General features: G+C 40.2%; 1 protein-coding gene across 5 annotated transcripts in view; it reads left to right on the forward strand.

The window, feature by feature from the left end:
* The window catches only part of caskin1 (CASK interacting protein 1), a 122917-nt gene that overhangs the window by 54145 nt on the left and 42077 nt on the right, over positions 1-26695 (forward strand). For all 5 annotated transcript variants that reach the window (XM_046074699.1, XM_046074669.1, XM_046074676.1 and 2 more), the window contains exons 2-6: positions 6863-6914; positions 20983-21080; positions 21626-21771; positions 25488-25583; positions 25690-25820. In XM_046074699.1, the coding sequence (XP_045930655.1) occupies positions 6863-6914; positions 20983-21080; positions 21626-21771; positions 25488-25583; positions 25690-25820 (523 nt within the window). The remainder of the gene's footprint in view (positions 1-6862; positions 6915-20982; positions 21081-21625; positions 21772-25487; positions 25584-25689; positions 25821-26695) is intronic.

Here is a 26695-nt window from a genome sequence, read left to right on the forward strand (position 1 = left end):
CTATCTTTTGGCTCTCATATTTCTTCTCTTGTTAAAAACTCTTTCTTTCATCTTCGGAATATTGCTCGTCTAAGATCTTCTCTCACTTTAGCTGACGCTGAAATCTTAATCCATGCATTAATCACATCACGTCTGGATTATTGCAATGCTTTATTTCTTGGTCTTCCCAAAAAACTTATTGCAAGATTACAGTACGTTCAAAACTCAGCAGCAAGAGTTCTCACCTCCACCAGGCGTTCTGCTCACATTACTCCGGTGCTTCATGACCTTCACTGGCTACCCGTGGCATCACGTATCCACTTTAAGGTATTGCTTCTAACATTTAAGGCATTAAATGGTCTTGCACCCCCATATTTGTCTGATCTACTTTTCACCTACCGCCCTGCACGGCCTCTCAGATCAACTGAACTTGGTTTATTGTCCATCCCTCGTTTCCGGTTGTCTACAGTAGATGGAAGGTCATTTAGTGTTAATGCTCCAAAATTATGGAATTCAATGCCCCTTTCATGTCGAAATATTTCATCTGTGGCTACATTCAAGACACAGTTAAAATCATATCTATTTAACATGTATTTCGTTTAAATGTGACTATATGTATCCTATGTGATTGTAAGTTGTGTGTTAGTGTGTAAATGTACCATGTAAAGCGACCTTGAGCTCTGGAAAGGTCCTATATAAATAAAACTTCTTCTTCTAATCATTGTGCAGTTCCCATTAGCCTCAGCTGTACTTTGTGCTAATAAGCAATTGTTGCTTGCTAGCATGTTAAAATAAACTGGTGAACTTGGTGAACGTTAAACCTGCTAAATATCAGCTTGCTAGCTCTGGCATCAGCTAACGTTAGCATTTAGCTCCACTGTACTTGTTTACAGTGTATTTTTAATATTCCAGTGTACAGAAGCTAGTGGAACAGCAGCTAGCCCAGAAAAGATGGCAGGACTTTAGCTCTCCGTAGTAGTTTGGCAAAAAAATCTTAATTCAAGGTCCATTTTCTAGCTTTTTTCTGGAGCTTTCGCCACATTTCAAGGAGGTCACCTGAGCAAAGCCTGTCTTCCAATGAAGACAATGTGATGTAGTTAAAAGCTCCCAAAGCTAGTAAGTTTTTCTGTCAGATATGTTTTATACATTTCTTACCTTATGTATTACTTCACAGTCTCATATATTTACATTCCATGACGTGTCCTATTGAACATACTGCATATTTCAACATTTACTTTTAAACAACATTACATTTGTTGCATTTGTTGTACATATTAACTGTTGCTCAGTTCTAACCCTCAATATTATATTTTTCACTCTTTATTCAATTTTCTTTTACTTTGTTTTACAGTATTACCAAAGGCAGTATGCCAACAGCCTGACTTGCACACACAGAAAAAAAAACAACAGTTTTTAAATGACTTTAAAATAAGTGATTTTTATGAATGCGTTTTGGTTTAAAGATTGCTCGCCTCCAGCATTTTTCAGAGATCTTCAAGTTTTGCTTTTGGGGGAAAGTTTATTTTAAGATTTCCATAAAGGCATTTCAAGCCAAAATGAATATTGAAATGTACAGTTGCCAACTGGTGAAGATTTTTCTATTGAACAGGGTTTTATTATATTCCCTTTCACTTAATGCTGCAGACACTGTCCTTGCTGCAGGCAGGTCTACGCTGGAAAACACAGGAAATACATATGGGTGCTGTCAGATGCTTTGACAGTGACTCCAATAGGCCTGCAGTCAGTGCAGTGTCAGAGTCATCCAAAGTGACTGCAGCCATGTGGGTGTGGAGTGTTTTAAGTGTGTGTTTTTTGGCTGGTTGGCTTCTCCATAACCATGGTTTCACTGTTTGTTATGACTGTCTACTATGTTGTTGCTGTCCAGCATCTCTGAGCAACACTCACACACAGAGGAATGGACACACTGATGCAATAGCACAAATTTTGACAGGAGGTATTTATCACCCAGTTTGCCTTATATTCCTGGCGTGCGTGTGCGTGTGTGTGTTCAGCCTGATTAGTCTACTGAGAATGATCAATATATTCACTTTACACTGCACACAACCGCCCAAAGGATAATTTAAAGCTAATTGGCTTTTTTGCACAAATGAACCTCTGCTCGTTCTCTTTAACTGTAATATTGCATGTAAACGTAGTAACCTAAATGCAAGTCCCATTACTGGCCATCCTGCATATGTAGTCACTGTCTGAAAGTAAAAACATTAAATTATTAATGACCCATCATGTGTTACTAATTGCTGTGAGTTTAGAATCCATTGAACCCATTTACGGCTGTTTCTTGGAAATTTAACTTCAACATTCTTAAATCCTACTGTCGTTGATGTTCTTGTTAATGTTGGAAAAATGTTTGTTTTCAGTTTTTTCTTCTCTGATATGACAGATTTCCAGCACAACTACACAACACCTATAGTAATCCTGAACATCAGATGTCTGTCTGCTCTTTCACTTAGCTCTGACATTCAGCAGGGACAATCCATTACAGAAGAGAGGCCAATTTGTTCAATGAATGAATGAGGCCAAATTTTTCAATGAATGTAGCCGTGGTAGACTTGAAGGGTGTTCCCAGGATCCTATGAGTATGTGTGTCTCTTGAAATAGATTAACATTATAAGAAATCAGTATGGGCTAACTTTGCAGTTCAAATTGCAAAAGAACTTAAGGGAGATGGACATATCAAATGACTGATAAGAATCACTTCAGCCACTGTGGAGATACCACTGTCTAAAGTCAGGAAAAGTATCTTGCCTGCAAATTAGAGGGCACAGGTTTCAAGGAGTGTAACATCAGTAGGCTTCAAGCTGTAAGTAGGTGATTTCAGCATGTAGACCCATTGAGCATTTGACTTATGGGAAAAAGAAATTTGCTGCGAACATAAATCCCTTTGAAAGCTCTCCTTAATATGTTATATCAAAAGGATGTTGAGCTGGGTAACATAGGACCCTGGGAGCTTATAACCCTGGGAACATAGATACACTCCTGACTAGAATGCAATTCAGCCACAAGACATGTTTTTTTTGAGTGAGATGCATGTTAGGAGCTTTTTCTGAACATAAAATGGTTATCACTGTTTCTGAGCATTACTGTTTCCACCTGTACAGGTGAACTGACTGTTCAGTAAACACCTCCCCTAAACAATGATTGTATGATCGTAGATTTAGCAGTGATAACTACATGCAGCATGTCTGCCAAGCTTTGGATTTCTCCACATGTGTAGTAAGAGTGATACTTGGTGTTTAGAGTTCGGAGCGTTGTCTTTTTTATCACCCTCTCCAAAGCCAGAAAACACAAGAGCAAGAGTGTGAAGGAATAGATTAAACAGCGTGTTTATTTGCTCTAGCGCAAGTTGACATCCTTAGCATGTCTAGCTAACTAGCTTACTCCCAAAAGTAGTACCACATCAACAACTACAGTAGATTAGGTTTGGGGGTTTTGTTCAAAAGGCTCTGTTCATCACCAGCACTTCCTCTCTTTAGTACTTCCCCGCTGCATGGAAGTCAATCCTGGATGCTATCAGAGTGTAGGCTAAAGTTAGCAGGGGTGTCCTGCTCTCCCGAGTCAGTCTTTTCTCAAAGCTATTTCTCTTGTAACATTTAAGGTTCTGTTTGAAATTATGAACAAGTATTTAAGCTAAGCAGTCAAACAGGGTTAACAAAATAACAGTCTGATCTTACATTTTTCCATATCATACTTATATAATACTACCTAACTAGCTCTAGACTGCAATACCTACAATAACAACAATACTACTAACTACAACAACAATGCTGTTCCTATTTTCCCACATCATCAGATTAAATGAGGGGATTCTTGTCCTGGTCTGTTGGGTGTGTCTGTTTTCCTGTCAAATAATAGGAGAAGGGTCCAACTGCAGTCCTCCCTCCTGAGGCCCCAGTTCTGTAAGCCAATTGGGTTTGAGGATGAGTAGTAGGTTCCATTGTATAAAGTAGGCTATGTAAACCTTGACTTTTTTCACCTCAGCAGTTCAACAATCTGTTTCTGAAAACTTTGAGGCGAGAAATTAGCAATCCAGTTGCTGAATCTTCACTCATATTTGATCTAGAAGGCCTAATTTTCTTTGTTCTGACTTCGTAGGACAAGGGCACTACTGCACAATCACTGGTTCCCACTGCTTTTCTGTTTTTTGGCTTACTACTCTAATTTCCCATAGAGGTAGCGAGTTGGGTAACATTAGGTTGCAGTTTACTACATACAGCCTGTAGTAGCCTGCGTCCAGCTTTCCAACAAATCCTGTTTGTTATGACATGTGATTAGTAACTAACTATGTAGTATTGTTATATTCTACAAATCTTGCAAGTTTGTATGTCCGTGGTCATAGTTATGCTATAGCTGGTCAGAGGGGCCTGAGGAGAGAGGTCTGAGGCACTGAAGTTGGATCCATTTGCATCACTTGGCTACATATGACCAGCTATAGCATAACTATGAAAACGGTCTGATGGTCTGATGGAGTCAAAAGGTCACAGTTAGCGCCTGCTGGACATGTGGAAGACCGTGAACAAAGAGTAGTGTGTGTGTGTGCATGCGTTTGTTCTTTTTTTGGGAAGAAGCCATTCATTGCATGGAGCTTATCAGCGATTCCCAAAATTAAAAGATGTTCTATTTGTTCTATCCTCGGATCACTTTCCTTCCTCTGTCTTAAAATGTCAGTTTTTCAGACCCTACTTTTACCCTTCCATACCTTTTTATTTATGCATATTAGTGGATTCATATCAGGTTCTACAGTGACCCCTTTCACAACAAGTAAACACACACAGAGGATGTAGATTGTGTCTTTAAAAGCTATTGGTCCATGTGTGTGTGTGTGTATGTGAGTGAATCCCTGCATTTAGTGGCCAGAAATAGCCTGTTAGGAAATCAATGTTCCTCTCCCAGTGGCACTGGGAGCTGTCTCCTCTACAATAGAGGGACTGTCCTGTTTCCTGCACCCTGGAGGGAATGTGGTTGTGTGTGTGTGTGTTTGCAGGAGTGTGTAGACAGAGTGAAAGAGAGAATACAGACTCATCTTTGCTGTGCCTCAGTTCTACATCATACGCTAATAGACATAAAACCAAAGGGCAGAAAATTAAAAAATAATGTGGGTAAAAGTAGAACATTGTGTTATGTGTGCGTATGCGTCTGTGCAGGGCTCTGCACCCGTTCTTTTAAGCCAATAAGTGATTAACCATGTTTAACATGTATGTGTTTAAGTATGTTGACAGTGAATATGACCTAAACCTAAAACGTTCATACAGATATTCATGTTCCCTCAGGATGAATAACTTTGGTGATCCTTTGAATTTTCATCTAGGACCACCATCAAGTCAAAATTTTACTTCGTCCAATACTTTGGTTTATGACTAAATACCTGCAAAGCTAATGACATGGTGTTAAACTTAGTAATCTATATCAGCATGTTAACACTGTTATCATGAGCAGGTTTGCATGCTGACATTGGCATTGAGCTCAAAGTGTAGCCTCGCAGAGCTGCCAGCATGGCTGTTCACTCGGAGTCTTGTGGTGAAAGTTTGTGCTTGATCAGAATAATATCTGACAAAGCAGCAGAACAGAACTTAAATGTTTGTGTTTCCTCCATCGCCCGTAGTGTGTGCTTTTGTTTAGAGCTAGCAGAGTTTGGTGATTGATTGTGGTCGGATGGTTTTATAGTTCAATTCCGCTACATACTAACTGGTCTGGAACAGGAATGAGACTGAACCCAGCTCAGTTGAGGAGAGAAAGAGGCCTTAGGGCAACTAAGCTCTTTGAGTTTACAGTGTGGTCTCAGCATTGTCTCACAGGATTTGGAATAAAGACCTCTGTATTCACATTTGCCTATAACTCTGTCTGCCAGGATCTCAAATATAGCAGACAATTTTAGTTTTGGGTAATTGCTGTATTACTGGCCATACCATACATTTTATCTACATTTCTATATATTTCAGGGGAAGCGATCATATTTGGCCTGTTATCATAAATTTTAGGGATATCACTTTGAGTGAACTCCACTCAAATTTACCTTGTAGTCTTTGTTGCAGATTTCTATGAGACTGTGTTGTTTGTGTACAACCTAAACAGCTGTAATTTAAATACATAGTGGAGCATCACTATCTGCACTCAAGCAAAAGTCAGTTTAAATTTATTCATGAGGCACATTTAACAAACAGGTCAGTCACAAAGTGGTTTTCGAGTCCATCGCCAGCATGCCATGCACTCAAAATCTATAACATGAGGCCAAAGTAAAGCACTGAAGTAACTAAACTATTGTGTGCAATATATTCACTTTAACACATATAGTTTTTGTAATACTTTATTTGATTACTTTTTATAACTTTTTTTGTACAGGCACTTTATTTTGGTAATTTTGCGTGCTTGATAATCTTAATCTAAAGGTTATCCATTTAAGATAGCTAGATATTTCATCAGTGGCTTTTGATTGTGATTCTGCAGTAACACTACCTCACTCTATGTGTAATCACACACAGTAGCAAGCATGCTCTGAATGATGTAAAAATTCAAAACGACACACAGATATTATCACCATAGGGGGCCTGATCTGGAGGAGATGACATTCTTTCCTGCAAACAGCAGGCGGTGAAATATGACGACAGTTTGACTCATAAGAAATGACATCTGCACATTCGAGAAGCGTTTTTCATTCCGGGGAAGGAAAAAGTGAAAAATGTCGGTTCTTTGGCATGAAATCCAATAAAAAATACTCTTCACATATCGTACAGTGATGCTGTCAACATCAACATTAAATATAACACCTATATTTCTGCGTAATATTATAAAAAGGCATAGACTGACTATTGCTGTTATTTCTTGGTTGCAAAAAATCAATTAATGTTCCACTTTGTTTCTTTTTCAGAGCTCCTCGGTTCTGCAAAGAAAGTGAATGTCAACTTCCAGGATACAGATGGGTGAGCTTTTCTCCCTCACTCATCCCATGTAGCTCTCATCTATTTCCATTATTGCCCCACCACACCACACACACACACACACACACGCACGCACGCACGCACGCACGCACGCACGCACGCACACACACACACACACGCCCTTGCTCCACCCCCGTTTCATATAAACCTGCATTATCGTGATAGTTTTACTTGTGTCTCTATAACCTTAAAAGCTCAAGGATTAGCCCCAATACTGCTCAGCTGAAGTTCATAATAGAATGGCATGCATGCGTGTTTGTGTGTGTGTGTGTGTGTGTGTGTGTGTGTGTGTGTGTGAGTATTCATGTCATTAAAAACCTTGTGTGTGTATAATATGTGGCTATAGGAGCACTTGTTCGTAAGATACTGCTTCAAACAAACAAAACAATGATAGACAAATCATCAAAGTGAATTTAACTTGATCCCTGCATTTCTATCATAAACTTTATTTAGGAATTATTTGTGCAGCAGACAAACACACACAACCAATGTTAGGGTCAGACAATATGGAGCACTCGGTGTGGAGAACTGTGGCAACGTGTGACAGAGAGAATAATATCATAGCTAAATATTTTAGGACAGACATCGTTATTTGTCACGTGAGGGTCGTTTTGTATTGGCCCCATGTAGAACTGGTTCCTTACAGAGAAAAGTAAATTGCCGAGCAGCGGTGGCTTGGGTGAGCCCTGTTCATTCCTCTAGTAGAGCTCCACAGACTCCATGCTGAGGAACACTAAAGCTGTTCCAGATGCTCGTGGTGGCCCTCACTTTTTCCATTCATTTGTCCATATGACACATGACTGTCAGCTGTGCAGTGCAGCAGGAAACAACACAAGGTAGAAATGCAAATCCCTACAACCATGAGTCATGACAGCTTCAACCCTTGTGAGAGTAATTTCAAAGACTGCAAACTGTTGTGAATAAAGTGGTTTCTGTGAAGATAAAGATCAAAAGTAATTCTCGCAACGCCGCTTTGCCACTCTTAAGTGAAACTGAACAGTGTAATCTAATTAGTGTGTTTACTGTTATTGCCTCTTTGCCCCTTAATTCCTCCCACAGTATTAAGTGCTCCGCGTTGGCTGACGCTAACATTGGCTGTGTGTGTTCGTCTGCTGCACAAATAAGTCGTAAATAAAGTTTATGATAGAAATGCATGGATCAAGTGAAATTCTACTTCATAATGAGCACACATGGCTAATGAGTCTGCACAAGTGTTCATTTTATATTCATGTACTCTTCTTGGCAATCACTTGGAGTCTCATAATGAACTCACTCTGTAAAAAAAAAAAGCTCCTAATTGGGATCTTTTGCTACAGATTTTCCTCATCTGCTCTGTGTGTGTGTGTGTGTGTGTGTGTGTGTGTGTGTGTGTGTAAAATAGCATTTCCTAAGTGGTGTCCATCAGCTGGTGTTACACCGTCATTAAAACCAAACGCTGGTCAGTATTTTTATTTAAATAAGATTACAAGAAAAGAGAAGCAGCAAATGGGTGAGAATGATGATGAGGAGGAACAGAGAGAGAATGTTTGTCACATAGAGACATAGTTTAATGGTGTATGTCACAGGAGACTGGAGATGTGAGTGTACAGAGGATGAAGAGGCCTCTTTATAAACCCTGACAAGGAGATCCCCATTGAGACATAGAAGAATGCAATTTTATATGCACTGTATGAGTGCATTTGTGCAGGTGTAGAGGTTTACTATGTGAGACAGAAAGATCTGGAAAACGTGTTGGAAGAAATGAAAGAATAACAAAGAGAGAAAGATTCATACCTGTGCCAGCGCATTCCTTTCTAGTGCAGGAAGTGAAGTCTGATCTGAATTTAATATATAATAGACAATATGAGTGCTGGGCACGTTCGCATTCACGCTTTATTTAATTAACGCCGACAGTTATTTTATCTCACGTTAACGCAGTTTTTATTAATATTATTTTGAAAGTCCGTTGCTCTCTGGCTTTGAATACACACACAGTCAAACCATGGGTCACAGGAGGGGTGGGATGTTGATCAGCCTGCAAACTACCCACCCAAACAAGCAGCAGAGGGAGGCTTCGGCAGACTATGCTGGAAGCAGCGTGTGGGAGAAGTAAATAAATAAAAGCAAGACAAGCAAACAAATGCCATAGCGCAGTGGATAGCTACACACTGCATGCTGATGAGTATTGGGGAAGATGTCGATCTTAGGAACGTTGTTAAAATCACAACGTAGTCTCTTGGCCCCACGGGGTTGCTCTTTGCTCCTGTGATCAGAAAGGGAGACAAGCGCTCCGCGAGTTAACGGCAGGTGCTCTATGGATAGTAACTATGGCAACGGCTTCTGTGCGCTACACAGCTGTAGCCTTTGTAACTTAAGTTGTTAAAATTATAGGCTAATGCTACATAACTTTACCTGACGGGCCTACATCTAGTTTTGCAGGTATTCCCTTGCCATGTGAATTCCCTCCTGTTGGTGTCCTATTTAGTAAACAGCAATAGATTCTGGAAACTCAGCGAGGATTAGTCTCTCTTCCAATTATTTGTTCTCCTCGTCACATACGCAAAGTTCAAGACAATTTAACTTTGGTGGCGGGCTTGCGAGTGCGTGAGGCGACCACTTCACCTCACTCTAACAGGGACACTTACTACTACTACTGAACATAGACTGTTTATGCTGCTCCCTGATAAAAGAAAAATGTTTCTGCTGATACCTGTTCAGAAAAAACAACAAAAAAAACCCCCAGATCTATTTATGTTGACCTGTTGCTCAGAAGGTGCCTGTGATGATGTTATGATCGTGGCTCTGGACTCTGATGGTAACTTGTTTTACATAAAAGCTAACACCCTGGCAGTGGCAAATAGCTGTGGTTTAATATTTGATTTGATTACATTAATGTTTAAGTTGAGATTTACAAGAAATATTTTATTGCTACTGTGTAAAGGGAATACTGCTGGTAAAAAGCACCTTATTTGTTTAAAGATTTTGCAATCCATGTTATTGGACTTTTGTGTTTATAGCAGTACATTTAAATACTAAATGTACACTATTTTAGAATTCATTATCGAATTTTGTGCATAACTATGCAATTAATCACAGAAAATTGTGCGATAAATCTAAATTAAAAATGTTAATCGTTGCCCAGCACTAGACAGTATCAATCAACGTACAACACCTTTTTTGTTTAGTATCTTTCTTTCTTTCTTTCTTTCTTTCCTTTTGTGTGCAAGAATTTAACAGAATACCTACTTTCTCTCTTTAGATCAATGTCCGTGTTGTGTGGGTTTGAACATGGAGACAGCTTGTAGCCTGCAGGCGCAACAAGACTTAATATTGTCAACTTGGTTCTGTCCCAAAATGGCACCAACTGGTCAGGATTCTTTTCCTAGATAGCCATGTCACTGTTTCCATCAAAATGCAAACAAAACATTATAAAAGAGAGGAAACATTTTAGAAACAGTATAGTGACAAATAGATAATTAATCAGCGATTTTCCTTTAGAAGTAAAAGAGGAACTAATGAGACACAGCACAGAACCGTGTAATAAAAGACGGTTCTATGCTAAGTGATTGCTGCCTTAAATAAATGTGACTATGAGGAAATAAGTGAGTCATCTTAACACTTACAAAATAGTTTTTTGACAATAAGGCCATGATGACTTTTTTTACCAGAACAGATTGTCACCCTTGTAACGCAAAGGCTGATTGGATACTTGTCTGCATTAACACACACTCCAGGGCATTTTTACACAAATTTCAAGTACTCAGAAGGCACAGCCAGAGCTATCGTCTCCGAAACAGAAAGACATCAAATACGTAACTCCTTAGATGATCTGGACTCTGCGTTTTATGGCCAGATAAAGCATGGGGACACACACATGCAGGCGGAGTGACAAACACTGATTAGCAAAGAACAGAGACAGAAGACAACATGATAAATGAGCCAGGAGCTGGAGCACACACACGTGCGTGTTGGATGCTCGCTGAGAAGCACAAGGTGAGCACACACCAGTAGATGGGAGAGAAGAGTGATAGAGTGATTGTCTTCCTTCCTCCCATGTCCAGTGTGTGATTGTTGGAGCAGTGTGTTTTGGGAAGGCCCAGGAGGCATACGAATCTCTCATTACTGAAAATGGGTCAAACTGTGCTTGTCTGTGTGTGTGTGTGTGTGTGAGACAGGTGAATATGACCAGTTAAAGCTCATGGGATGATTGTGCGGGAACAAAATGACATGAAAAGATTTTGTACAACAGGGGGTGGGTTGAAATATATATATGTATGTGTGTGTATATATATATATATATATACTTACATATACAGTATATAGAAACAGGATCACAGGAAGAGAGGAGGTAGACATGCAGACTTTGACAGGATCGTGAGAGAGACAGAGATGAGCAACATAGATAAATAAACAGAGGCAGCTGGTGAGAGGAACTGAAAGACCAAGATAAGAGGTAGAGTTTGGTTTCGGAAATGGAGATACATGAGATCAGCAGTGGTGCAGTGATGTCTTGGAAAGTGGGTTTTACTGTGGCTTCCATCCCTACATAAATACAAGCCCAGCAATGCTTCTCCATCTAGCTTGTGACTGTCATTGGTGTCATCATTGTGGGACGTTTATGTTTTTGATAAACTTTGAAAATATGCATTGGTGTCATTGCACCATACTGCATTTGTATGATATAATAACAGCTAGATACTCATGTTTTAAAGGAATAGTTAGGAGTTAGATGAGGATACCATTCTGTACAGTAAATATAAAGATACCACCAGCAGCGGGTTAACATAGACTGAAAAAAAGTCTCACAGTATTTTCACTGGATGTCTGGCAACCTCATGGTGGACAAATCTTCAATAAGTCACTACGCCTTGCAGGAAAAAAAAGTCAGAAACCTAACCCTCTGTTAAACCACAAAGTGCCGTTTTTACACTTCTAGCCAGGCTAGCTGTTTCCCCATTTCCTGTTTTTGTGCTAAGCTAACTAGCCGCTGGCGGTAGCTTCGTATTTAGCGTCCAGATATGTGATATCAGTTTTCATCATCTTACTCTTGGCAAGAAAGCAAAAATGAACATTTCCTTTAAGACAGATAGGGAGAGGTTTGGAGTCATTTATTTCACTTATCAAACCTTTTATCTCTCCTCACGCTTTTTTTTATCAGTAAAGTGTTGTGCAAAACTGCCACTGACAGATTAGATTAATTCTGTGACGGCTAAAATGAAAAGTCTGTCTGTCCTCTGGTTAATGTGCTGTATGCAGCCAGAGATTGTTTGTGATTGAAAGACACATGACTCTGTACAGCCACCAGTGGACTGTGTGTTTCTGTAGTTCAACAGGGACCTAGAGAGCAAAATTAAGAAAACATTGAAAAGACTAAAATACATATTTAAGATAAATATAAAATAAGTAAAATAGAATAAAATAAAAGGGATAAAATAAAGTCAAATAAGATCGGGAAAAGCTCTCCTATAAAAGTATGTTTTAAGAAGGGACTTAAAAGAGTTCACTGACTCAGCCGACCTGATTTCCTCGGGCAGGCTGTTCCAGAGCCTCGGGGCCCTGACAGCAAACGCTCTGTCCCCTTTAGTTTTCAGTCGAGACTCTGCAACAGATAGCAGACCTCAAGGTACGTGCTGGTGCGTATGGGACTAAAAGGTCAGAAAAATAACAAGGCGAGAGGCCATGAAGAGCTTCAATCGATCAATAGAATTTTAGTAAGTCAATTAAGTCAATTCTAAAACATACTGGGAGCCAGTGTAATGAAGCTAAAATAGGAGTAATATGGTCATATTTCTTTGTTCTGGTTAAAAGCCTGGCAGCTGAGTTCTGGACAGTCTGGAGTCGATCAATAGATTTTTGGGTTAAACAGGTGAAAAGGCTGTTGTAATAATCCAGGCGTGATGAGATGAAGGCGTGTAAAATGGTCTCGGTGTCCTTAAAAGTTAACATAGATCGAATTTTTGCTATATTTCTAAGTTGATAAAAACATGATTGAACAAGCTTTGTGGTGTGCTGCTCGAAATTTAAATTACTATCAAACCAAACACCAAGGTTCTTTGCCACAGGCTTAATGTGATTTACTAGGGAACCAGCAGATGGCAGTATTTGATTTGCCATCTGCTGGGGCCCAATGACCAGGATTTCTGTTTTGTCTTGAGTTCAGCTGGAGGAAATTATTTGACATCCATTTTTTAACTTCACAAAGGCAGTTGTTAAGTGAACTCAGCATTCCAAGGTCTGTGGATCTGATGGGCAAGTATATTTGTGTGTCATCAGCATAAATATGAAAAGAAATACCATGTTTTTGGATAATATGTCCAAGGGGAAGCAGATACAAGGAAAACAAAATGGGTCCTAAGACCGACCCCTGAGGCACACCATGTTTAACTGGACAGAACGAAGAGACATAGTTGTTTACAGACACGCAAAACTTCCTATTTGACAGGTAGGATGAAAACCATTCTAGGGCAGTACCAGAGATCCCCACCCAGTGCCTCAGTCTGTCTAACATGATGTTGTGATCAATGGTGTCAAAAGCAGCGCTAAGGTCCAGGAGTACCAGGACTGAGCACATGCCTTCATCAGCAGACATTAAAAGGTCATTGGTGACTTTAAGCAGGGCAGTCTCAGTGTTGTGGTACTTCCTAAAACCAGACTGAAACTTTTCAAATATTTTGTTATTTTTCAGTACAGTGAGCAGCTGTTTGGACACAATTCTTTCTAGAATCTTTGCAATAAAAGGCAGTTTTGAAATTGGTCTGAAATTTTGATGGAGGGAGGGATCTAAACCAGGTTTCTTTAAAAGTGGGTTCACGCAAGCCGTTTTAAAATAATCAGGGACACAACCAGTAGATAGAGAGCTGTTAGAAACAGAGATCAAATGGGGCCCAACAGAATCCATTACTTTCGATAAAAACTTTGTAGGTAATAAGGGACAAGGGCCGTGGATAAGAAGAAGTATTTGAGAATACGGCAATCATACACATACATATGTGTCATTAGTGCTGAGACTAATTTTTCTCCGTAATATTAAAGACATAGAAACCACTGATTACATGAAAGATTGTAACATGATTGACTACAGAGTTGTTTTGCAAGATAAGTTGGCATACACTTAAGATGAAATCCACCTGCCCAGAAATGGGTATATGGGGTCTCAGGAATTGGAAGCAGGAGGTGGTAAGGAGAGTGATGGATTTATGGAGGGAAAAGGCAGAGTAAATGAGGAAGCGAGCGAGAGAGCGAAGGAGGCATAAAGGAAGAGGCTGGAGAGGAAGTACAGGAGGAGAAAGAGGGCTGTGAAAGGGAAATAGTGAGATTGTCAAAGGCTGAAGTGGGAGGAGACGAGAGCAAGAGAGTGATCTGGGGGAAGATGGATAGAGAGAGGAAGAGAGAGGCGGATTTGTGGGGGAGAAGAGAAGAAGGGAGGGATAAATATTGCATGGTAGGTTTTACTACTTGGCAAAAGCAAGGGCTTCCCTCCCTCATACATACACCCCCCGACACACTCTGCAGGGATGCGCGCACACACACACACACACACACACACACACACAGTGCCGTTTTACTCAGCCTAGTGCTTCCCCTGTTTAACCCTGAAGGGGAAAGCGAGGGGAGGAAGACGTTGCTGAGATACAGAAGTGGGTTATGACACACGCACAGAGGGACCCCTCCTCTGTCTGCTCAGTGTTTGCTGTGAGAAGAGGACTCAACGTTTACTGCTGCTGGAAGGCCCAAATATGCTGACTTCTTAACGTAGTATTTTATTTTAAGGTTTCATCGTAATCAAGTTGTTACAAGTTTTATTTCTTTCTTTTTTTTTTATAATGTTGAATACTGGGGGTCCATAGGAATCCTCCCACAACATTTGGCCCATTTTACTGTGTATTGCTACTGACAGAATGGCTGGGTTGAAACCATGGTACCATGGACTGAGACCTGGGCCGTTATGTATCAAGCTTCTCAAAGTGCCATTTTAGTCTCAAGTGCTGAGAATTCATGAAATTTACTCCTACTTTCAAACTTAAGAATAAAAGCAAGTTATCAAATTTCTTAAGGCTAACAATCACTCTTACTCTCCCAGTTATTTAAGACAGCTCCAGAGGTCTCTCAAGTGCTTAGGAGTTGTCAGTAGGGGCTTGTGATGGCGCTGTGGAGACAGAGACATGCGCGAGTATTTCAGGTGAGGAAAAATGTTGTCTGAATTATTTGATGATGTGCAGTTCATTATACAGTATCGTTTGGACAGAGCAGGCATCATCTTTGTCAGCGAGTTGGTGAGGGACATCATCTCACCCCTGACTTTACGCTCCAATATGTTTTCAGCTAAATTGGTGATGGTGCTTTGTTTATTTGCCACAGGAAAAATAAAGCAATGCTGATGATTTTGGCGCGTCACAAGCATCAATAAGCCGAATTGTACAGCTCCACACATTGTCACATGTTTTACCGACTTCCCAACAACACCTCCCATAAGCTGACAGAAGCACAATTCATGCAAATAGTATCTGAGCACCAAACCATCCACTCAGCTTCCCCCTCTGTCACTTGTTAATTGTCTGATTGAAATAGAAAACTGGATTTCATCTAACCTACTCAAACTAAACAGCAGCAAAACAAGCTTAGGGTAGGTGATCTACTCCTCAAAGTGGATGGTTGTCATTTTGGACTCCACCCTTTCCTTCCAGTCACATGTCAAACTCATTACCAAGTCTGCCTTCTACCACCTCAAAAACATCTCCAGACTTTGACCTTCACGCTCAGACTCTGTGGCAGAGTCAGTCATCCATGCCTTCCATCACCTCCCGTTTGGACTACTGCAATGGTGTCCCATATGGGGTACCCAGCAAGGTCCTGGACAGGCTACAACATGTCCAGAACTCGGCTGCCAGGGTTCTCACTCACACTAGGACGTGGCAGCACATCACCCCAATCCTCGCTCAGCTTCACTGGCTCCCGGTCAAATTCCGCATCAAATACAAAATCCTACTGCTCACCTATAAATCTCTCCATGCCACTGCACCCCAGTACCTACTGGATCTTCTCCACCCCTACTCCCCCTCACAGAAACCTGCGGCCCACCGACAAGGGCTTTCTCTCTGTCCATCACATCAGACTGGGGACTTTGAGGACAGAGCCTTCAGCGTCGCAGCCCCCACCCTCTGGAACTCATCCCCTCAGAGATCCGAAATGCTCCCTCTCTGGACACCTTCAAAAACCTCCTAAAACCACCTCTTCTCAAAGGCATTCAACCCCGACTGACTTTTATTGTTCTGTCTTTGTAATTATGTGTAAAGCGTCATTGGGTCCCATGAAAGGCGCTATAAAAATATTAGGTAACACTTTCTATGAAGGTCATCTCTATAATGACTTATGCATATATTTATAACACGATATAATGTCTCTAATGTTGTCTTTAATTGTCCACTGCATCTGTTAGGGCCTGTCCACAGGCTCGCCATTCATCTGTGACAACATCTGAGCCTCTTCTTACATGATGTTGGTCGGCAACAGGTCTTCTCTTGAGCGATCTTTCACCACCCTGACAATGAGTGTCCTTGATGTAATTATGTTGTGTTTTTGTGCTAAACTGCAAAACGTTCAAAATTCATACAGATTGTTCATAAAGTGAAGAAACATAAATAAAAGGTGTTTTCCTGCGCAAAATGTGTCACTTTACTTAAAGCAAACAATTACGTGTTTTAAGGTCTTATAATTAGTTCATATGGTATTATGTCCACCTGTAATATATTATACGGGGATAGACACTTTTCTTAAAGCAAACAAAGACATGCTATATAACTTTAAACATTACTATAAGCTATTATTCCATTTTATATCACTAATTGTAAATGGTGACTAAAGTGTATTCATAACGAGGCAGAGTCGGTGGTTATAATGTGTTATGGAACATGGTCGGAGATTCTTGCTGCAAATTGATATAAACTGGTATTACTATTAGTTATAAAACATTAAATCAAAAGGTCATAATACGTTATGAACTTTGCTATAGCGCCTTATGCATGTTTGTAAGTGATTATAACAACTGTTATAATGTCTTATGAACGCATTATATCGTTATCGTTATAAATATATGCATAAGTCATTATAGCGATGACCTTCATAGAAAGTGTTACCAAATATTATTATTATTATTATTAATAAATACCCGGTTTCCCAGGAGCAGGTGCAATTGTTGCCGCTCATATAAAGACCCATCCATCCATCCAATCGTCAACCGCTTATCCTGCGTACAGGGTCGCGGGGCTCATATAAAGATCAACTTCTTTATCTTTCATTTCCAATGTGTATGTAGCCTATGTACATAATGTATTCTCTTAAAAATTCTTAATTGTCAAATGTGTGTTAAATGTAAGCTCCTCTTAGAAATTTCACCATTCAATGTGAATTTATCTGAGAATATTCTTAAAGAAGGAAATCTGTTCAGTGATTGGTCCTTGCCTACATCGTCACCCAAAATCCTGTTTGCAGCACAGCAAAGTGTTGTGAATCAGCTCAAAGACTGACACTTAAGATTTAATCCTACACTTCACTCAAATTAGGACTGAGATGCTTGATAACTAACTTAAGCGCAACTTTGAGCCAAGAACTTTTTTACTCTTAAGTCAATTGTTAGTATCAGTAATTCTGAGAAGCTTGATAAATACAGGCCCTGATGTCTAAGAGAACACTGTTACCTCAACAGGTGGTGAGTCTTGGTCTGTGAAAAAACGGCAGCTGTGGAAAATCACTAAGTACATTTATTCAGGTTCTGTACTTATGTACTGTAGGACAGCTTTTGTTACTAGTTACTTTGCAGCTAATGATTTTGCATACAAAACATATATATGTAAAACTATTTATTTGCTGCTATAATAGTTAAATGTTTCACCCTAACCAGCTACAACATTGAATTGATGCTTGCATGTCAAATTATAACCCAATAAAATATTATTATAAGTAGTAGTAGTCTTCATAGTGAAACTTTAGAGAGTAAAATAAAAACGGAAGGAGAAAAGGACATGTGGAAGATAATAGCAGAGAGGAAAATAATATAACAGTCAAAACAGAACAGGAGTACCAAAGACGGGCAGGTAGACAGAGACGGAGGAGAAGAGGGAAGGAGCGATGGGTGATCTGTAGTGGAAAAACTAGAGCAGGTCACTCTGGGAGTGCAGCCCTCTTTAGTATGCCGCTCCACACTCACTCAAACACACAGAGCGAGTGAGACTCCTATATCCAGTACTATCTTCCAATAAACTTAGCTTTCTCACAAAATAATTCACACTTAGGAAGTTGATAGCTTGCAAGCTGACAGGCACACGTGCCACTCGCCAATGGTAGCAAAGCTGGCACAGTCTCCATGGTTACAGAACATTCAGTGTTCAATAAAAAAAGCACAATACTGGGTTGAGCGTTAACCAGAAACTAGAGTACACACCACCAAAAACATACACCTGCCCCCTGAATTTGATGGCAGTCCAGATAACTTTGTTACCACATTTGCAGTTTGCATTGATAATGGTGACAGATACCTCATGATCTCTGACACAACAGATCCTTGATTTCAGTTGAAATGATTTGGACACCGTGTTTCAATCTTTTAGCCTGTTGACTTCAATTTGCTGTGTACCTGCTTTTGGGGCGGCTGTGGCTCAGGAGGTAGAGCGGGTTGGCTGTTAATCGGAAGGTCGGCAGTTCAATCCTGGCTCCCCCAGGCTGCATGTCGAAGTGTCCTTGGGCAAGATACTGAACCCTGGCTGTTCCGCCAGTGTGTGAATGTTTGTTTCTGCTATACAAATACGGAGCATTTTGGATCCCTGTTTCTGTGCCTGTATACAACCATTTTAATAACCTATGAATGCATTTCACATTTCGATTGAATGATATAAACCACATCATATAAAAATATGAGATTTTGGCTACCTCAGGAATGTATTCTATTAAATATGATATCAATTTCACAGCTGCACACTGTGGCCTGGTTTGAAGTATTATTTAATTGCATCAGTATGATTTATCATTCATTCACTAGAAGGTTTAAGTCAGAGAGAAAGTGACTTTTATTTTATTAGGTTTCTCTCTCTTCACTCTTCCTCAACCAAAAGCAGAGACAAAATAAAGTATATTCTCAAATGAGGATCATTGAGACAAATGAAAGTCTGTCGTTTAGCAATCAGGAAGTGAAGTTACTGTGCTATCTGTTGTTACAACACTGTGGAATCTGCACTTGTTTAAACAGGGTTTAATTGGTTTAAAATAATAGTTTGACATGTGTGGAAATACACTTATTCACGTTCTTACCCAGAGTTAGATGAGAATATAACACTCTCATGTCTGGACATTTAGCTAGAGCCAGCAGTCATTTAGCTTAGCTTAGCACAAATACTGGAAACTGGGGGGAACAGCCAGTCTAGCCTTCAGATAGAGCCCCTCAGATAATGCTCATTGGTCCCCCCACTACTCAGTGTGAAGTTATGTTAAAACAAGCTGTGTAAATGCAAATTGGGTATATTTTGTCAAGTTTGTATAAAACTACTAGAGCTATATTTAAGAAATATATTCATGCAGTATCGCTACAGAATATTTCCCAACAGTGGGTGACATTACAGGGAAAAAAGAGAGATTTTCCCCACATGTGAAGATATGGACGTTAGCAGGAGGTGTGGTTGAAAGGTTGGACACTGGAAGGGAAGATAAATCGTAAATGTGTTGAAAGGAGATGTGCCCAACGCCAACGTTCATCATCTCTGCCTGTGCAATTAGCACAATGCATGCACAATAATTGCAAGGCGCAGCTCTAATACAGGCACTGTAAAATGATGAATTGGATTGCATGAGGTTGACTGATGTGTCATGCAGCTGAATCAAGTTATCAAGCCCACACATTTAATTATACATACATTTATTTTTTAAGCCATGCAAGTGGCTTGCCAGTGTTCAGCCTAATGCAAATGCATTTAACATTTATTAATTCTTTATATGTAACATGCAGATGACTCAGTTGCTCATTTTTACCTAAACATAAAGCCTATATATCTATATATATATATATATATCTATATCTATATATGTATACATATGTTCGAACAACAGGATTTATGTTGACCGTGACAGAATGCAGGCTCAGAAAGCAGCCTGAGAACTTAAGTTCCTGGTCAGCTTGCTCAGGTTTCTCTATGGAGCTTCATTCCTAATCAATCAAACACGATGTAGATTTTATATCTCCTGGCCTGCTGTTTAAATCATCAGCCTGCAGCAAATCTTGACAAACACCCCATCCATTGCACTTCTGACTGTTTATGTGAACTTGCGTGCCACCTTAGTTTCATGGGTCATATATTCCAAGGTCAGAACCCCTCATAAAGCTGTCTCTGATAGTGTTTGACAGCAAACAGGAATTCTCCAGAGAGAAGAAGAACAGTCACAGAGAGTAGGAAGGATATACATGACACTGTTGATATGAGTGAGATGGAAGGTGTGCGTGTTAGGAACACACAGAAAGGCATTTTGTGTGTGTGTTTGTGTACATTTATGTCCTCAGGTTATGTGATGCTTTCTCCTTCTTATACCCTTTCTCATGCTTATCCATCTAGGCTGACCTATCAATCTCATCCACTCAGCATGCACCCTCTGGCCTCACAGATATGCGCGCGCACACACACACACACACACACACACACACACACACACACACACACACACACACACACAGGGTATTCTTTACATGAAATAATACCTTTTCTTTTGTGTATGCTTTTTCATGTCCCATCATCCCATCTCTCCCCATATACTCTGTTTTTCTGATCTCAGGTCCTTGGTCCTAATCCTCTGCTATTAAATCTTTTTGTCATGCCAAGCTTTTCCATTAACACTGACATGTGTGTGCGTGTGTATGCCTGTGTGTGGTTTTAGTTTTTACATGGTTGTTACATGTTGTTGATTGGTTGAAATACCTTAACAACAATGAAATTGGTGTCTGTAATACAGATTACATAAATATAAAGGATGAGGTAATGAGCTGGAAAATAAGTTTCATTCTCAAATGTAACCATGATGTGTGTGTGTGCTGTAGGTTTTCTCCACTGCATCATGCGGCGCTCAATGGGAACCTGGAGCTCATCACTCTGCTACTGGAGTCACAGGCTGCTGTCGACATCAGAGACCAGAAAGGTGAGGGGGATACACACACTCACATAAACACATCAACACATAAACGCAGAAAAACATATACATTATATATATATACGCTTTCTTTAAGTGAGCTTTGCACCTACAGAAAATACTGTCACCCTCTTCCACATAAATACTCAACGATCAATAACACCATACATCTTTCATTGGGGCGGCTGGGAACCGGAGGGTCGCCAGTTTGAATCCAGCTCGGACCAGAGTTGTGGAGTGTGGACTAGTAGCTGGAGAGGTGCCAGTTCACCTCATGGGCACTGCCGAAGGTGACCTTGAGCAGGACCCTGAACCCCCAACTGCTCGGGGCGCCGCAGTGGCATCCCCATCACTCCCCATGACATCTCTCCGTGTGTTGTTGCATGTGCATGTGTGTGTATTTCAGACCTGTGTGTATATACTAATAACAATAATAACACCAGGGTGAGAACATTGAATTCAAACATTTAAGCTATATATTAATTCTGTATATGTGTGTGATCAGTATGGCCTGTGTGTTCACACTGTGAATGTGTGTTTTTCTGTGTGTGCAGGTATGAGGCCGCTGCACTACGCAGCCTGGCAGGGGAAGGCAGAGCCTATGAAGATGCTGCTGAAATCTGGTTCATCTGTCAACGGCCAATCAGATGAAGGACAGATTCCTCTCCACCTGTCAGCGCAGCACGGCCACTATGATGTGGTGAGTGATACCGATGCCTCCAGAAACAGAGCTCAAAGTGGAGGTGCAGGGAGGCTGTTTGTGTACTAACTACACATGATTCACATCGCAGAGCCATCGATTAGTATTTATACTGTGTATGTAATTTAGCATCCTTTAGATCTGAAATAGCAGCATGGGCTGTCACGGAGGCTAAAAGAATTTATTGTCTTTAGCGTCTTTAACTTTAAAGTATCTATAATCAAAGGTTTAATCATAACAATGGATATGATGACAATAATGTAATGTGAAAGGGGTCACTCATAGTCACGTACCCACATAGAATTATCACCTCTGCTGTTCCTCTCGGTTTTACAGAGCTTTTAAAGCGACTTTCGGCTCATTGTTTTGGTATTCTGGCCTGACAACTGTTTTTGTTCAGTTTGACCGAGTCTTCCTTCAAGAGATGGTGGAGACCAAAAACGGAGCTAAACAAGAGTGTTTATCTCACTTACATTTGTCATGTTGCCAGAAACTCCAAATGAATGCTAATTTTTCTCCATGTCTGCCGGATGTGTAAATAGACAACTGTTTGCTTACATGTTCGCCACGTTATTTTAAAAGGTGCTAATATGTAAGCGTTCACACCAGTTATTATAAGGTTACCATAGCTTCAGAATCTTCAAATTTTTCTCCACTTCATTCAGTCCGTCTGACATCATGTTCATGTTTCCTCATTTTCAGTTGACACAAAAAGGAACATCTGACTTAAAGATTTTCACACTGATAGAGACACATACTGATTTGAGCTCGGTGTGGACATACCACAAGTTAATCCACACTTTTCCCTGTCGCTATTTTTTGTAAATGTAGCTAGATAGCTACATAGCTATGTCCACCCATGTAGGTGTTTTCACTTACTTTGCCTAAAAGCAGTCACCAGTATTATTACATCTGTGTTTTACCTGCTGTGACAAGTCTAAATGTCTGCAGTAACAGCAGCCGTATTTGAATTTGAATAGATTTGGAATCAGGCTAACCTTTACTTAAACATTTATGTATATAATGTCTTGTTCTTATCCATCTGTAATATCACCAGCATATTACATTCATCTACTGTAGGCAATACTGCAGTGCAATGGCCACTACCATGAAGTGCCCATTTTCTGTGATTTCCTGTGTCAAAACTGTGAAAAAATATACATGAAAGATGAGTAAAGAAACAAAATAAAACACAGCAGCTAAAGAAAATTCCATCTTCAGGGCTCTACGAAAAGAAAATCTGCTGTAAACACTGCATTGCTTCTGCAGGCTCGCCAAAGCAACAACAATGAAATATAGCAGACTCACTACAGCAGCTGACATACCCTGGAGGAGAGCAGCGCTCAGCATTTACAGGCTGGAAACTAAGGAACCACTGCTTCTATTTGATTAAATAACCATGATTTATACAGGGTAACAAACTGGGGCTGAAGCTCTAATCCACAGCGGCTCCCAGTGTCCAAGGGCAAATAAATAAAGAATTACAAAAGCTGAAACGGACCGTAGATTAAAAAATGAATCATTTAACATCCAGCAAGGCAAACGCAAGGCACAGAGACGATTTCAGAGACATTTGCGTTAGAACAAGGATGACGAGACAATGTTTTTGTCTGAGAAGAGGGAATCTAATTTGGCGTATTCTCCTGATTTGTTCCATTTTGAAGGTTCAATAGAAAACTGAAAGCACAATGAGCTAATTCCTCATCCCCCCCCGTCAGAGAATATTCCACCCTTTAACCAACCCTTTCCTTTCACTTGATGTCACAGTGCTCCCCTAAGGTCATTTTTTAGGGACAATCTGCCGTGCCTACTGAGATGACTCTCTTTAACTCTGAGTATTTACCATATTGTGATTTTTTCTCAGCAAACACAAGCGAAAAGTACGTATTTAACATTACAACAGGCTTACAAAACATTGTATCGGTGTTCTGAATTATTGTACAATAATGTTAAAAAGACCTGATCAAACATAAATATTCAAGCATTATAATGTGTCCCGTGTTTGTCTGCTCAGCCCGGCTTTTTTGAGGACATCATTATTAACACATCGTGACATGTTTTCTGAGTAAGCATGTGTGTTTCATGGTTTGTGTGTGTCTTTGTAACTGTTTGTGCTTGTGTATGCATTGCATAATTGTGTCTTTTTACCCTTGCAATTTTTTGAACATGTGCGGCAGTGGTTCGCTCAGTTGCCTCACAGCAACAAGGGTTGTTGTGGGTTCAAACCTGCCTGATGGCTGGGCCCTTTCTGTGTGGCGTTTGTATCCCCGGTGTGGGTTTCTTCGTCGTGCCCTCAAGTCCAGAGAAATGCATGTTAGCTGTTTACTATGCCCCCATCCCTGTTAGTTAGGGTTAGGGGTTAGGGGTGGGGCTGTTAAGCTTTCCATTCTCACACAGCACATTTGCATTTTAGCAGGCTTCTTATATTTAGCTGGTGACCGTGGATTTCTGTGGGCTGAAATGATGACTAACGCTAACAGATTTTATCAATTGTATCAAGCTAGCTAATTAAGCTAACGTGAGCTCCATTAGTTTGTTGAAAACACCATCTCCAGCTGACTAGTTTAATCTTGTAAATAGGGGTATTAAATATGCTACATAGCCTATAGTATCAGAAATCTGCTGAAAGACTGAGGCTAAAGCTACGTCTCTGGCAAAAAGTGAGCATCTTCACAAGGTCAGAATCAGAAGCAGAATCAGAAGGAGCTTTATTGTCAAGTAGTGTTTTACAAAGGAATTTGCTTTGGTGGTAAGGTGCTACACGTAGACATAAATAGATGTAGAAATATATAAATATGGAATAAACAAATGCAAGTTACATAAGAATAATAAAAGAATAGAGAAAAAAATACAACTATTTGCAGAGAAAGAACAATGTGGCAGATATTTACATGTGCATTACTCCGGTTTGTGTTGTGCACACATATTGCAACTTAAGAGGATCTTGTGTGTATAAATATATAAATTGACAATATAAAAAAATTAAAATAACAATAAAACAACAATGATTAACAATTTACAACAAATATGTGCAATGTGCCAGGTTTGTGCATGATGTGAAATGAAGTGATATTTACATGTGCAGACACATTTGTATTATTTGAAGCTGTTTTAGTGGCGAGAGGTTTTGGTCCGGATGGACCGCTGCCTCTTGCTGATGACGATGCATGGAAATAAAAAAAACATTGTTCATGTAGTGCTAGTATTGTAAGTTAATAGGGAAAAATTTTCAGATCAGGCCGTTATTTTGATCTAACCTTTATTGGCAGCAAGCTTGGACAAGCAAGACAGACTATATCTCTGGCAAACTATCTCAGGTAACATTTGGGGTGCTGAAGAGTTAACTTCCTCAAATCCAATGAAGAACCTTACACTCTGCTGCTAGATTTTCAATCAAATCGTTCAATGGTTAGTGAGTTTTAGGGGTATAAATGAAACCAAATTATGAGGAAGTACCTGTGCTGCTGTGCTTGTAGTTTTTTTTTGTAGAACGGGGGTTAGTGCCGATGGGACGTCATAACTTTGGCTCTACATCGCTCGGCCAAGAAGTGGTTGATAAGCTATGATTGGTTAGGGTTGAAGGTTAATTGGTGATTCTGAACAGCATGTAGGTGTGAGTGTGAATGGTTGTTTATCTTATGATAGACATTTCCAGGGTGTGCTCTACCTCAAACTTTTTTTTTTTTTTTTTGCCTGTGTGTGTTTCTTGTCTCCAGTCGGAGATGCTGCTGCAGCATCAGTCCAACCCATGTATTGTGGATAACGCTGGGAAAACACCTCTGGACCTGGCCTGTGAGTTCGGCAGAGTTGGGGTAAGAACCTGTGGTTTTAGTAATTATTCAAAAACAGCAGCAACTGAAGACAATTTACAGAAGTGACCAAATGCTTTTCTTGTGTTCCATGTATATGTGTGTGTAGGTGGTCCAGTTGTTGCTGTCCAGTAACATGTGTGCTGCTTTGCTGGAGCCCAAAAAAGGAGACACCACCGACCCCAATGGGACGTCTCCTCTCCACCTGGCCGCCAAGAACGGACACATAGACATCATCAGGTACACACACACCCTTCTACAAACAGATCCATCCACACAGAACTTTTAATGAATCACTGGGTTTAAATGTTTTCCTGAGCTTGCTGAGAAAACTTGTACATAACAACAGGGTAACAATATGATCTAATTAGCTGAAGGAAAAATAATAAAATAATAATAATGCAACAAACAGTGAGTTGATACATCAGTTAGATACTCCTAAATATATTTTGGAGACTGAGTTGATGTGATTACTGCAGAACTGCATGGCACTCTAAATGTCATGTCATTATAATCTCATCTCGACGAGGATGTGCGTCTAATTTTTGTTTATGTTTTGCCAAAAGAGCATCATGGCAAAGTGACTTTTGTTGCAGTGGTGATGTCAGCATTCAGCAAAAGAGCTTCGGGATGGAAGATCCCAGCAGAATGGTGCGCCGCTGCAAATAAACACACACCACAAAGTCTATGTTTCCTCTCATCACTCCCAGCCACTTTTAAGTAACCCAGGGCTAGTATATGTGTGTGTGTGTGTGTGTGTGTGTCGGTGCAGAAGTTTGCTCGCCTGGCAGACGCAGACAGGGAGGCGGAGCGAAGGAGAGAGACACTAAGAGATGGGAGCAGATTGCGGCCGAGGGATGATAAGAGAGAAGAGGAGAGAGAGGGGTGGAAAAATAAACAGAGAGAAAGCGAGAGGTTCAAAACAGAGAGAGACAAAGTGAGAATAAAGCCTGTCAGAGCTGATAGAGCAGAGCGTGCCTCTCTAGAAGTGACACTGATAAATGATGCTCATTAAGCATGGCCAGCAGTCTGTGAAAGTCTCACACTCCCTAAACATGCACACATGCAGACTCTGACTGTAATTCGGTAGAAGTTAGAGGAAAATTAAACGTGTG

The sequence above is a fragment of the Micropterus dolomieu genome, linkage group LG02 (genome assembly GCF_021292245.1).
Source record: "Micropterus dolomieu isolate WLL.071019.BEF.003 ecotype Adirondacks linkage group LG02, ASM2129224v1, whole genome shotgun sequence".
Classification (NCBI taxonomy): Eukaryota; Metazoa; Chordata; class Actinopteri; order Centrarchiformes; family Centrarchidae; genus Micropterus; species Micropterus dolomieu.